Raw genomic sequence first — 15,007 nt, forward strand, 5'->3', positions numbered from 1 at the left:
ATTAAGACACACACTATAAGAAACAGTCCAACTCTACAAGCTAACCACCATATAATTACATGGGGTCTCTGTGCTAATAACCACATAGGCCCATTGGTAGACCAAATTCATAACTAGCAAGTTAATTTTGAAGGAGACTAGCAAGCAAGCCATACCTTTCATTGTGCTAATATTTTTGTAGTTAGTAGTAGCATTCCAAAGAGAATAGTTTGCTATCTATATCCCGAGCCGTCACTCAGTTCTCTTGATGAGGCATTATCACTCAAATATTAATTTGACAAACTACACCTTTACATTATTGATACCTTTAAAAAAAAGACAGGCACTACATTATAATAGTAAATATTAACTGAAATATAAATGAACATAAACAAATCAGGGAGGTCTGATTTACTATGCTTGTACTGCAAAAGCCTTTCCAAAGACAAAAATCTAACCTGAAAACAAAATCCATTGCAGTCACACAAAACAATCATAAACCTTTTGAATACTGTCAGTCAAATAAACAATGATGCAACTAAAGTAACATACATTTTCAAAACAACCACACCCCAAACAATTCCCCAGAGCATGGTCACAAATTGGTTGCCCTCACAAAATAGACTTGCACAAACAGACCCTGGTTCAATGAAAGTCAATGAACTAAGTATACCAGACCCAGATGCTATTGCATTGGTGTCTATGGGAGACACACCCAGTTAAGTAGACCAGAACTCCTATTTTTTTCAATGGTATACAGCCAGCATGAACTCTTCATTTTTCCAACATCTTTGGTAACACCACACAGACTTACACACTAGACTTTCAGTACAGCACTGGTTGGTCCTCCTGTGGCTATCACCAGCAACTGACTAGGGGTGCTTTTATGTCTTCCTGGCTGTCCACTAATAAGGGTCCCCAGGGAAACACTGACAACAACTGGGGTTCCTACCTTGTCACGCTGCCTTTAAATGGCTAGAGAATAGCTAGACAAGTCTATTGGTTTCTATGTAGCGTTCCAGTTCCCCTTTTTTGCAGTCCAATGTCCTGTTTTAAAACCTGTTGATTGTTTTTTTTATATGTTTTTTTAAATGTTTTTTTAGGGGGTAGGTCAGCTTAAATATTGCAGATAGATTGTAACTTCCATCAATGTAATTGTCTGCATCACGTCCAATCCCCCATATATTTTTTTCCTGCAAATATATATATATATATATATATATACATACACATACATATACACATACATATAAATACATATACATACACACATACAGTACCAGTCAAAAGTTTGGACACACCTACTCATTCAAGGGTTTTTCTTTATTTTTACTATTTTCTACATTGTAGAATAATAGTTAATACATCAAAACTATGAAATAACATATATGTAATCATGTAGTAACCAAAAAAGTGTTAAACAAATCAAAATATATTTTATATTTGAGTTTCTTCAAAGTAGCCACACTTTGCCTTGATGACAGCTTTGCACACTCTTGGCATTCTCTCAACCAGCTTCACCTGGAATGCTTTTCCAACAGTCTTGAAGGAGTTCCCACATATGCTGAGCGCATGTTGGCTGCTTTTCCTTCATACAGCGGTCCGATTCATCCCAAACCATACCTTATATCAGGCCTTTATTGTAGAGTGGCCAGACGGAAGCTACTCCTCAGCAAAAGGCACATGACAGCCCGCTTGTAGTTTGCCACAGGCACCTAAAGGACTCAGACCATGAGAAACAAGATTATCTGGTCTGATGAAACCAAGATTGAACTCTTTGGCCTGAATGCCAAAGGTCAGGTCTGGATGAAACCTGGCACCATCCCTACGGTGAAGCATTTATTTCAGCGGCAGGAACTGGGAGACTAGTCAGGATCGAGGGAAAGATGAACGGAGCAAAGTACAGAGAGATCCTTGATGAAAACCTGCTTCAGAGCGCTCAGGACCTCAGACTGGGGCGAAGGTTCACCTTCCAACAGGACAACGACCCTAAGCACACAACCAAGACAGTGGCCCAGCCAGAGCCCGGACTTGAACCCGATCGAACATCTCTGGAGAGACCTGAAAATAGCTGTGCAGCGCCGCTCCCCATCCATCCTGACAGAGCTTGAGAGGATCTGCAGAGAAGAATGGGAGAAACTCCCCAAATGCAGGTGTGCCAAGCTTTTAGCGTCATACCCAAGAAGACTTGAGGCTGTAATCGCTGCCAAAGGTGCTTCAACAAAGTACTGAGTAAAGGGTCTGAATACTTATGTAAATGTGATATTTAGTTTTTATAAATGTGCAAAAATGTATAAAAATCTGTTTTTGCTTTGTCGTTATGGGGTATTGTGTGTAGATTGATGAGGTGGAAAAAAACAATTTAATCCATTTTAGAATAAGGCTGTAGCGTAACAAAATGTGGAAAAAGTCAAAGGGTCTGAATACTTTCAGAATATACTGTATATAATACAGTACCCATACTTCCTGCGGCTATGCCTAAATGGAAGGAATTGACACTTGATTTAGACATTTTCATGCTGGTTGTGTGAGCTGGAGGACCTCTCAGGTTTGTTCAGTACTGAACTGGTCATGCCACGGAATTACCACCGGCTGGGCACACACTGGTTGAAGCAACGTTGTTTCCACGTCATTTCAATGAAATTACGTTGAACCAACGTGGAATAGACATTGAAATTACTAAATCAACTGTCAACTCCCCCATCCAGGACATGCTGCTATGGAAATTAAACACATATTTTTCTAAAATACTTATCCAGAAAGCCATGCAATTTATTTAATACTGGCACAATTTTCCTCGTCCAATTAAATTGTACTATTCTGTTACCCAGGTGGATTTTCGCTACAAGAACACCCTTGATAGTTGTCAATACTATATTACCTATAGTTGTTACTCAGGGAACTGTGGGGGTTCAACCAGAGAAGTGAGACTCCAAATTGACAGCAGCACCAATGGGAGGAGTTGGGGAAATGCCTGGTTTGAAACTGAAACTGTTATGTCCCCAGTGATAGACCTCTTAAAATGTGGTGAGTTAGTAATTCATCTGTGAGTTTGTAGAATTAAAGATACAACAAATTGGACTAATTTGATTTGTGAGTTCAATGTTCAATGATGCAATGTGTTGTGTCCATGTAACAGGGAAGCCAGCTGCTGTTGGATCTACACAGTATACTGAAATCCTAATAATTGGAGACTTCTGACACCGATACTGGTGAATCCAATAGATATCCAGTCACAGGCATTCTTCCTTTCATACGGTAATTAACAACATTCTAACTCCCTATACCTCTTTGATAACTTCAGAAACAACTAACCTCATCTGATCAGGTTGCTCTGTGATTAATGTAACAGAAGTATAATGTGTTATATATATATATTTTATTTATTTATTTATTTGCTTAGGTTACTTTTCATATTCACTTGGATTTTTGGGGTTAAGTTTAGATTCTACCTAATTCAACTGCTGTATGTCTGACTGTTTCACTTACACCACATGGCAAAAAGTATGTGGACACCCCTTCAAATGAGTGGATTCGGCCTTGAATTCTCCTTAGACAAACATTGGCAGTAGAATAGCCCGTACTGAAGAGCTCAGTAAATTTCAACGTGGCACCGTCATAGGATGACACCTTTCCAACAAGTCAGTTCGTCAAATTTCTGCCCTGCTAAAGCTGCCCCGGTCAACCGTAAGTGCTGTTATTGTGAAGTGGAAGCATCTAAGAGCAACAACAACTTAGCCTTGGTAGGCCACACAAGCTCACACAACGGGACCACCGAGTGCTGAAGTGCGTAGCACGTAAAAATTGTTTATCCTCGGTTCCAAACTCCCTCTGGAAGCTACGTCAGCACAATAACTGTTTGTCGGTAACTTCATTAAATAGGTTTACATGGCGTTGGCTGGAGTGGTGTAAAGCTTGACGCCATTGGACTCTGGAGCAGTGGAAATGCATTCTCTGGAGTGATGAATCACGCTTCACCATCTGGCAGTCAGACGGACGAATCTGGGTTTGGTGGATGGCAGGAGAACACTACCTGCCCCAATGCATGGTGCGAACTGCAAAGTTTGGTGGAGGAGGAATAATGGTCTGGGGCTGTTTTTCATGGTTCGGGCTAGGCCCCTTAGTTCTAGTGAAGGGAAATCGTAACGCTACAGCATACAATGAAATTCTACAGGATCCTGTGCTTCCAACTTTGTGGCAACAGTTTGGGGAAGGCCCTTTCCTGTTTCAGCATGACAATGCCCCTGTGCACAAGGCGAGGTCCATACAGAAATAGTTTGTTGATATTGGTGTGGAAGAACTTGACTGGCCTGCACAGAGCCCTGACCTCAACCCCCATCGAACACCTTTGGGATGAATTGGAACGCCAACTGCAAGCCAGGCCTAATCGCCCAACATCAGTGCAAGACCTCACTAATGCTCTTGTGGCTGAATGGAAGCAAGTCCCCGCAGCAATGTTCCAACATCTAGTGGAAAATCTTCCCAGAAGAGTAGAGGCTGTTATAGCAGCAAAGGGAGGACCAACTCCATATAAATGCCCATGATTTTGGAATGAGATGTTCGACGAGCAGGTGTCCGCATACTAGTATATGTCATTGTAGTGTTCCCCAGAACCGTCAGAGGTCCTACAACCTCATGGCCTTTGACCCTGATGGTGATTGTGTCAGATGCAAATATGAAGTGGCCACAGGAGGCAATGAGTGGATGGCTTGTGTGGAGTGAATGAAATGTGGAAACCATGTGTTTGATGAGTTTGATACCATTCCATTATTCCATTCCAGACATTACTATGCACCCATCCTCCCCAATGAAGGTGCCACCAACCTCCTGTGGGAGTGGCCAGAGTCACTGAGTGTGATAGGTGTGACCAGCCCTCAGGCTTCTACCTGGATCAGGTAAGTGTTTGCAACCATGTCCTGGGCTGTGCTGACCTGTCATTGTAAGACTAACCACAACTCATTTACATTCAATTTATATGTGAAGCATATTGTGTTTGGTCTCAACCAACTGAAAAATGTTGTGTTATAACCTCTTCAGTCTATAGGGCTCTTGCACTACGATACGGCTAAACCTCGACAACTGGTGTCTACCCGTTTGAGCTAGTTGTGGAGGACTTCCCCAACCAACACATCACCATGTCTTACACCGATGGCTGTTGGTCCTCCAGTGCTCCGCTCTATGCAGGAAGAAGTCGACGTGATCCCATCTAACAAACCACCGTCTCCTATCCCTGGTGCTGGAGTCAGACCCAGACAACAACACCACCTCCCCAATCAATCTCTTGGTGGTTGAGAACAACCACAAGATCCCCCACAACCACAACCAAAGCAGTGAATACCACTTCCACCCCCTGGTGGTGGACAGCAACCACCACCACCCGCCAACCCGCTTTAGCCAGACCATGGAGTTCCACCACCACTCCAGGAAGCATATATCCCTTCACTACTCCCCTCAGCAAACTCCCTCTGCAGTTCTCTTTTCTGGGTGAGAAAGAGAATCTTCTTCTGGTGGTAGAGAATGCATTGATTGGATGGAGATATTTATTCTACAACAAGCATGTCATTTACTTGTTTATGTTGGTATTATTTTCCAATTCAGTGCTCTTCTGCTAACTTTTGCAATGAGGGAGTGTACCTAACCAGGTTCGTGCAGCCGACACCACGCAATGTAGAGCATCTCCATGCCGAGGTCAACAAGGAGCTGGAGATCAGGGTCAACGCACAGGCTACATTCTCAACGTAAGGGACAACTTACTAATCTCCAAACAGTCTAAAAACCAAGAGTAAATCATACTTCCTACTGATATCTCTGATTGATTTGGATTTGTGTGGTTGTCTGTTTTGCCCCCTTGCTAGGATTAATGAGGTCATCATCAGTGGACCTTAGAACATCACCAACCACAGGACCACCCAATAGGAGTTTGTAATTCAGTGGAGTCCCACTCAAGATCTGGCAGAACATTTCCCCATTTGCTTCATTGCTGAGGAGGCATATGGGTTGGTGTCATGGCATCATGTTTCATGTTCCTGCAGCATCACCAGAACTGCTCTGGTACTTCAATACGTTCTGCTACATTCTGGTACTTCACTGTAGGCTACATTCCTCTAGAGCTTCATGTCTTTTATTAAATTGTCATTTCCCAATGCAGCTGAAAGAAGTTATTATTTGATGTGGACGTTTCACAATACAAATATGACATATTCTGTGTTTTACCCTGATCTTCTCTTTCATATCTGGCATTTATCAGTCAGAGCTGAGATGTGTCCTGATGGATGCAGAAATGGTTTGTAGATTATTTTATGATCAAGGATGATATGTTGCAGTGTACATATGCACTTTAATAACAGATAAGTGTGGTTTGCCACGAGACCACAATTACAGTGGAAGTGGAGAAGTGCTCTATCACTGGAATTCATGAGGACCATCTCCGTCTCTACCTGTGACCTGCAACACCTCTCCAACAGCACCCATGTCATCAGAGTCATCCCCCTCAATGCCTGTGGCACTCAGATACAGGTGAGTTTTAACTGAACTGGAAATAGCAAATAGCTTATTAGCAAAATGAATTTCTGCTTTGCAGAGGGGGTTATTGAATGAACAATTCTCTTATGGTTGCAGACCACGAGATGAAATTGCATTGAATCACATTCATTAGATCCATTGATTTACCGGCCGTAGGGCGGGCAGGCTCTAGTGTAAAATATTATATGGGGATGATAGCTACAGTGGCTTGCGAAAGTATTCACCCCCCTTGGCATTTTTCCTATTTTGTTGCCTTACAACCTGGAATTAAAATAGATTTTTGGGGGGTTTGTATCATTTGATTTACACAACATGCCTACCACTTTGAAGATGCAAAACATTTTTTATTGTGAAACAAACAAGTAATAAGACAAAAAAACTGAAAACTTGAGCGTGCATAACTTCCCCCCCCCCCAAAGTCTATACTTTGTAGAGCCACCTTTTGCAGCAATTACAGCTGCAAGTCTTTGGGGGTATGTCTCTATTAGCTTGGCACATCTAGCCACTGGGATTTTTGCCCATTCTTCAAGGCAAAACTGCTCCAGCTCCTTCAAGTTGGATGGGTTCCGCTGGTGTACAGCAATCTTTAAGTCATACCACAGATTCTCAAATGGATTGAGTTCTGGGCTTTGACTAGGCATTCCAAGACATTTAAATGTTTCCCCTTGAACCACTCGACTGTTGCTTTAGCAGTATGCTTAGGTTCATTGTCCTGCTGGAAGGTGAACCTCTGTCCCAGTCTCAAATCTCTGGAAGACTGAAAAAGGTTTCCCTCAAGAATTTCCCTGTATTTAGCGCCATCCATCATTCTTTCAATTCTGACCAGTTTCCCAGTCCCTGCAGATGAAAAACATCCCCACAGTATGATGCTGCCACCACCATGCTTCACTGTGGGGATGATGTTCTCGGGGTGATGAGAGGTGTTGACGTTTTCCTTGATGGCCAAAAAGCTAAATTTTAGTCTCATCTGACCAGATTACCTTCTTCTATATGTTCGGGGAGTCTCTCACATGCCTTTTGGTGAACACCAAACGTGTTTGCTTATTTTTTTCTTTAAGCAATGGCTTTTTTCTGGCCACGCTTCCGTAAAGCCCAGCTCTGTGGAGTGTACGGCTTAAAGTGGTCCTATGAACAGATATTCCAATCTCCGCTGTGGAGCTTTGCAGCTCCTTCAGGGTTATCTTTGGTCTCTTTGTTGCCTCTCTGATTAATGCCCTCCTTGCCTGGTCCGTGAGTTTTGGTGGGCGGCCCTCTCATGGCAGGTTTGTTGTGGTGCCATATTCTTTCCATTTTTTAATAATGGATTTAACATCCGTGGGATGTTCAAAATATCTGATATTTTTTTTATAACCCAACACTGATCTGTACTTCTCCACAACTTTGTCCCTGACCTGTTTGGAGAGCTCCTTGGTCTTCATGGTGCCGCTTGTTTGGTGGTGCCCCTTGCTTAGTGGTGTTGCAGATTCCGGGGCCTTTCAAAACAGGTGTATATATACTCAGATCATGTGACAGATCATGTGACACTTAGATTGCACACAGGTGGACTTTATTTACAGTGGGGAAAAAAAGTATTTAGTCAGCCACCAATTGTGCAAGTTCTCCCACTTAAAAAGATGAGAGAGGCCTGTAATTTTCATCATAGGTACATGTCAACTATGATAGACAAACTGAGAAAAAAAATCCAGAAAATCACATTGTAGGATTTTTAATGAATTTATTTGCAAATTATGGTGGAAAATAAGTATTTGGTCAATAACAAAAGTTTCTCAATACTTTGTTATATACCCTTTGTTGGCAATGACACAGGTCAAACGTTTTCTGTAAGTCTTCACAAGGTTTTCACACACTGTTGCTGGTATTTTGACCCATTCCTCCATGCAGATCTCCTCTAGAGCAGTGATGTTTTGGGGCTGTCGCTGGGCAACATGGACTTTCAACTCCCTCCAAAGATTTTCTATGGGGTTGAGATCTGGAGACTGGCTAGGCCACTCCAGGACCTTGAAATGCTTCTTACGAAGCCACTCCTTCGTTGCCTGGGTGGTGTGTTTGGGATCATTGTCATGCTGAAAGACCCAGCCACGTTTCATCTTCAATGCCCTTGCTGATGGAAGGAGGTTTTCACTCAAAATCTCACGATACATGGCCCCATTCATTCTTTCCTTTACACGGATCAGTCGTCCTGGTCCCTTTGCAGAAAAACAGCCCCAAAGCATGATGTTTCCACCCCCATGCTTCACAGTAGGTATGGTGTTCTTTGGATGCAACTCAGCATTCTTTGTCCTCCAAACACGACGAGTTGAGTTTTTACCAAAAAGTTCTATTTTGGTTTCATCTGACCATATGACATTCTCCCAATCCTCTTCTGGATCATCCAAATGCACTCTAGCAAACTTCAGACGGGCCTGGACATGTACTGGCTTAAGCAGGGGGACACATCTGGCACTGCAGGATTTGAGTCCCTGGCGACGTAGTGTGTTACTGATGGTAGGCTTTGTTACTTTGGTCCCAGCTCTCTGCAGGTCATTCACTAGGTCCCCCCGTGTGGTTCTGGGATTTTTGCTCACAGTTCTTGTGATCATTTTGACCCCACGGGGTGAGATCTTGCGTGGAGCCCCAGATCGAGGGAGATTATCAGTGGTCTTGTATGTCTTCCATTTCCTAATAATTGCTCCCACAGTTAATTTCTTCAAACCAAGCTGTTTACCTATTGCAGATTCAGTCTTCCCAGCCTGGTGCAGGTCTACAATTTGTTTCTGGTGTCCTTTGACAGCTCTTTGGTCTTGGCCATAGTGGAATTTGGAGTGTGACTGTTTGAGGTTGTGGACAGGTGTCTTTTATACTGATAACAAGTTCAAACAGGTGCCATTAATACAGGTAACGCGTGGAGGACAGAGGAGCCTCTTAAAGAAGAAGTTACAGGTCTGTGAGAGCCAGAAATCTTGCTTGTTTGTAGGTGACCAAATACTTATTTTCCACCATAATTTGCAAATAAATTCATTAAAAATCCTACAATGTGATTTTCTGGATTTTTTTCTCTCATTTTGTCTGTCATAGTTGACGTGTCTGTACCTATGATGAAAATTACAGGCCTCTCTCATCTTTTTAAGTGGGAGAACTTGCACAATTGGTGGCTGACTAAATACTTTTTTTCCCCACTGTAACTAATTATGTGATTTCTGAAGGTAATTGGTTGCACCAGATCTTATTTAGGGGCTTCATAGCAAAGAGGGTGAATACGTATGCACGCACCACTTTTCCGTTACTTATTTTTTAGACATTTCTGAAACAAGTTATTTTTGTTCATTTCACTTCACCAATTTGGACTATTTTGTGTATATCCATTACATGAAATCCAAATAAAAATCATTTTAATTACAGGTTGTAATGCAACAAAATAGGAAAAACTTCAAGGGGGATGAATAATTTTGCAAGGCACTGTATATGGATATCTCTTTGGGTGAGATTTATTCACTCCTGGGTGTTTGTCTGGATTATTAATATTGAACCTGGTCTAATGGAATATTCTCCCCAAAGACAAACTTGCTTGACTGATTTTGAATGGGTTCCCTCAGAGAAAGGGTCAATACATAGGGTTTTGATGAGGAGTGGGCCGGTGTCCTACAATTCAAAATCAAATAGCTAAATGATTCATGGTATGACCATCTTAAAACAATTCCATATGTTATCTTAGTAGAACCCCTCCCAACGGCTTTTAGAGGTTAATGAAGAACCCCTGTTAGGTCACTTCCTGTAAGCAACAGGTGCACTTTTCTTTGTTTATTATACTTTTTCATTTCGAAGTGCTTGTGGAAAACCAGTATAAAAAATATGTAAATCATGAAAAAAGAAAGAAGCAGTACTACAATGTGACGTCATCTATGAATATGTATATGTCTTTTGAACCTGACAGCAATTTCTTTTTTTTTTACTACAAACATTTGAGTTGAGCACGCCAATTTGTCTTTTTATGAATACGAGATATGCCATTAACAGATTTGTCTGAATGAAAGAGTATTAGTAAACGCTGTAATATCACTTTTTTTCTACCAGATGCAATGTGGACGAGACTGTTCAAATCTTCTCACCCCTTCAAGAGAGACATTTCCGGTTCGGAATGGAAGCTTTCAAATTCATCGGAATGCACATAAATGGGGACAGATTGCTGGATCATTCAATGGTCATATCTGGGTGATACCCTCTCAGTTCAGTTACCTTTGACCTCTCTGGCTGTAGGTGTATATCAGCTGTTCAGTAATCCTGTGTGAGGCTGGGAACCTTAACACCCGGTACGCCCAGGGCTGCGTGAACTCCACCTCGCCCCAGTCTGCTGGTCACCACTACTGCAAGAGAGAGGCCCCTATGTTAACAGCCATGCACCCCATCTGCCAGGGTCCTTTGCGCCTGAAAAAGACTTCCGAAAGTTTAGGTAACTATAGCTGAGGGTAACTATAGCTCAGGACAAGATAGAAATCAAATGTTGTACTTTGAATGGTTGAAGTTACAACAGTTCTTATCTGCAGTCTAGTCCTAACAGGCATTAGCATCTCAAGATACATCTCAGTCTGGATGGAAAGGTGTTTTTGTGTTTCGCAAATAGTTTTGGTGAAAAGGGTGTTGACTTGTTTTCTTGTCTTTCCAGTGAACAACATGAACATGAACATGGTGTTCATAGCTGGGTGTCTCCTAACAGCTGTTGCCATGTTGTGCGGAATGATCCTCTACAAGGCCAAAGCAACATGGGTCAAATACCAGCCGATTGGAAATTTAGTAAGATGACAACCATCCTTTCACATGTAGCCTGCAATATATAAAGAAGAATGAGAGGAAACATAATGTCTATCATTTGACACAGTGGTCTATGACTTTTACAACGAAATGTCAGCCTCTTTGGATCATTTTTAGACATTTAGCAGACGCTCTTATCCTGAGCAACTTACAGTTTGTGCATACATTTTCATACCGATCCCCCGTGGGAATCGAACCCACAACCCTGGCGTTGCAAGCGCCATGCTCTATCAACTGAGCTACACGGGACTAGCTCTGAATCAATAAAGTATATCCATTCATCCATGAACATACTTAGCGGACACTCCAAATAACATGTTTTAAGAGTTAAGTGTTTGTTTCTTATCATCATCTACAGATGTAGGATCTTAATTTGATCAGGAAATATAAAATGTATATGTGTATTTGAGGTTTAAAAAGGCTTATGAAATTTGTAATTTCCACTTTGAAATCTCAGACTTGATTTTCCCTTACAAAAAAGGTATCAATCCCTACAAAAATGTCCATTAATTATAATCCACAAAATAATTCATATTTCCTGTTGCCGCAGGATTATTTTCCTGCTGTAGCAAACTGGCTCAAATTAAGATCCTGTATATTGGGAAAATAATCTGATATTTGAGTGTTCTCAGTTTATTAGGTACACCCATCTACTACCGGGTCGGACCCCTTTGCCTCCAGAACAGCCTGAAATCTTTGGGGAAATCTAGAAGGTGTCAGAAACGTTCCCCAGGGATGTTGGTGGATGCTGACGCAATGGCATTGCGCAGTTGCTGCAGATTGGACGGCGGTACACTCATGCTGCGAACAGACCGTTCCGTCTCATCCCAAAGATGCTCTATTGGGTTGAGGTCTGGGGACTGCGCAGGCCACTCAAATGAACTGAACTCGCTGTCATATTCCAGGCGATGTTGTCCAGTGTTGGTGATTGCTTGCCCACTAGAGACGCTTCTTGTTGTTTTTAGCTGATAGGATTGGAACCCGGTGTGGTCGTGGCTACAATAGCCCATCCGCGACAAGGATCGTTGAGTTGTGCGTTTCGAGATGCCGTTCTGCACACCACTGTTGTACTGCACCATGATTTGTCTGTTTGTGGTCCGTCTGTTAGCTTGCACTAATTTTTCCATTCTCTTTCGACCTCTTTCATCAACAAGCTGTTTTCGCCCACAGGACTGCCGCTGACTGGATGTTTTTTGTTTGTCGCACCATTCTCTGTAAACCCTAGACACTGTTGTGCGTGAAAAGCCCAGGAGGGCATCCGTTTCTGAGATACTGGATCCGGCGCGCCTGGTACCGATGATCATACCACGCTCAAAATCACTTACGTAACTCGTTTTGCCCATTCTAACGTTCAATCGAACAGTAACTGAATGCCTTGATGCCTTTCTGTCTGCTTTATATAACAAGCCACGGCCACGTGACTCACTGTCTGTAGGAGCGATCCATTTTCATGAACGGGGTGGTGTATCTAATAAAAATATGTTTGATCATTGTTACTTTCTGGGAATCTTTCTATATAGCCCAGGGGCTGTTCAAAATACTAAAATCAGGACCAGAGATAAAGTCAATGTATTTGTTATAGTTGGGATACATCAAAATGGGAATCTGCTGAAATAAATGGCCTAATTGTTTTTGTTTATATGATGAGATGAACTACTGTAAGATGGCCCTCGTTTTCAATATATGATTGTATGTGTATTAATTGTAGCCATGGTGTCTTACACATGAAAACATCTTTGTATATTTAAAGATGGACTCTGCAGTAGGGGGAAACAGCGACACTGTCCACCCCATGGGCGTTGTTATGGTTTTTGTTTTGTAGACAAACTACAGGTGTGTCGCGCATCAAGGTAAATAAAAAAAGTGCATTTCATATGCTGATGTTCTATCGCGCTTGCAATGATGTCCGAGGGGGGAAAAAACAGTGTTTGTTTGCAGTAACTTATTTGTGGTAGATTCACCATTAAGGATTCCAGATTTAAACTAACTTATCCCACATGTTGACTAATGAATGTGATTAGCTAAGCTCCTGAATGTGCACTGTCCTCTGCTAAAGAGGTGTGCTCTTTCACTCTGTCAAACTCAGGTGTAAAAGAGGAGCTTTTGACGTCAGAGGAAAAGCGCTTTCTAGTCTCTAAATCCAAATGGTGTGTGTGTGTGTGTGTATGTATTTGTGACATTATTCATGACATGATTAATGAAGGGGACTTTTTACACAACCAATTTAATCCTTGCCTAATTCATTGATTCATTTCTTCTTGGCCTGTCTGTCAGTTGAAATCCCTTTTAAACCTACTTCAAACAAATGGACGCTACCAATTCTATTAAAATAGTATTGCTTCATCACTCAGCTCTAAGTATTTAGCGCCCTCTGCTGCCCCTACATAGTATTGCTCCAAAATCCATGGATGCCGTTTTCATAGAGGGTCAGATCCTAATCTCGCATACCAAAAATATGAGTTCTTAATGCAGATGTCAGGTTAGGATTGTTTTTACCTGAGAGAGTGCATCATCAGTTTGGTTCCTTTGGTTAAGTACATTTTATTGATTGTTTAATTTTATTTGCATTTTTAGAAAATATACTAATTTCAGTCCTGTAAAATATGAATTAAACAGATTAAATCTGCCATTGTTCAATTGACCAACTACTAGATTACAGAAACAATAATGATAAACAATACACGTCATTGCCATCTTCTCAGTCTTCACTGTTATCATACACCATAGGAAAAACATCCTTACAACACACTCATATTCATTTTAACCTTATTGTAAATAAAAACATGAATGTTACCTGTTACCATGTAATGAATTGGTAATAACAATGGTTAGTGCAGAGTTTGTTCACTTATATTCAATATTTACATAATACTGGTTCAGAATACATACCAACTCATTTTTACAGTAACAGTGTCACAGATTGTCAATAAAAGAGAGCGGAGGGAGAATAAGAAATATGATCTAAGATTTTTGTACAACAAGAAGTGCAAGAACTAACAGGGCATGAGAATACCAGAGGGCCCTCAGAGACCTCTGTGTGTGTGTGTGGATAAGAGCGTCTGCTAAATGGCTGAAATATAAATGTAAAAATGTGTGTGTGTGTGTGTGTGTTTGTGTGTGCGTGTCCTCTGCAAAGGAATGAAAGCAAGTGCAACTAAGTATGAGGGAGGAAAAAAGCAGAGTGTACATGCATGTTTCGTACATTTGAAATAAATTAATACTGTATAACCACAGTTGGGTCTATGGTGACCAAGTTCATAATTTCGCTGCTCTCTCTGTCTTCTTTCCATCTCTTCACTCTCCTCTCCCTCTAGTTGTCCAGAATGTTGTCTTCGCCTCCTGTCCGTTGTTGTTATGACGACGTCTTACCGTTGTCGTTGGCGGGCTCTGGACTCTCAGGACCTAGACAGAGACAGATTTGAATGTCAGAGTCCTTGTTTGGCCTCATCTTGTCTGCCATTAAGTATTAGAAACGTCACTCTCACTCATCTTCCCAAACAATGCCTAGGACACAGTCAACTGGATTTTAATGGCCCAGCACAGTCCAGTGTTTTTTCTGACCATGTGACACATTGGGTAGACTGTCAATGCCATGTCAATTCTCTCTTTCACCACTGAGTCCTGAAATGGACTTTGAACACAAACACACATACACACTTTCTGTACTTACAGTATAGTAGCTTATGAACATTCACATGCTTTCACATACTCATACAGTATG

At 41.6% G+C, this 15,007-nt stretch overlaps 1 protein-coding gene across 1 annotated transcript in view; it reads right to left on the reverse strand.

The window, feature by feature from the left end:
* Positions 1–13,817: 13,817 nt before the first annotated feature.
* The window catches only part of LOC311146503 (capping protein, Arp2/3 and myosin-I linker protein 3-like), a 54,243-nt gene continuing 53,053 nt past the window's right edge, over positions 13,818–15,007 (reverse strand). The window contains exon 41 of the mRNA XM_084183007.1: positions 13,818–14,688. Within this exon, the coding sequence (XP_084039133.1) occupies positions 14,639–14,688 (50 nt within the window). The 3' untranslated portion in view covers positions 13,818–14,638. The remainder of the gene's footprint in view (positions 14,689–15,007) is intronic.

Source organism: Coregonus lavaretus (genome assembly GCF_964263955.1).
Source record: "Coregonus lavaretus genome assembly, chromosome: 19".
Classification (NCBI taxonomy): Eukaryota; Metazoa; Chordata; class Actinopteri; order Salmoniformes; family Salmonidae; genus Coregonus; species Coregonus lavaretus.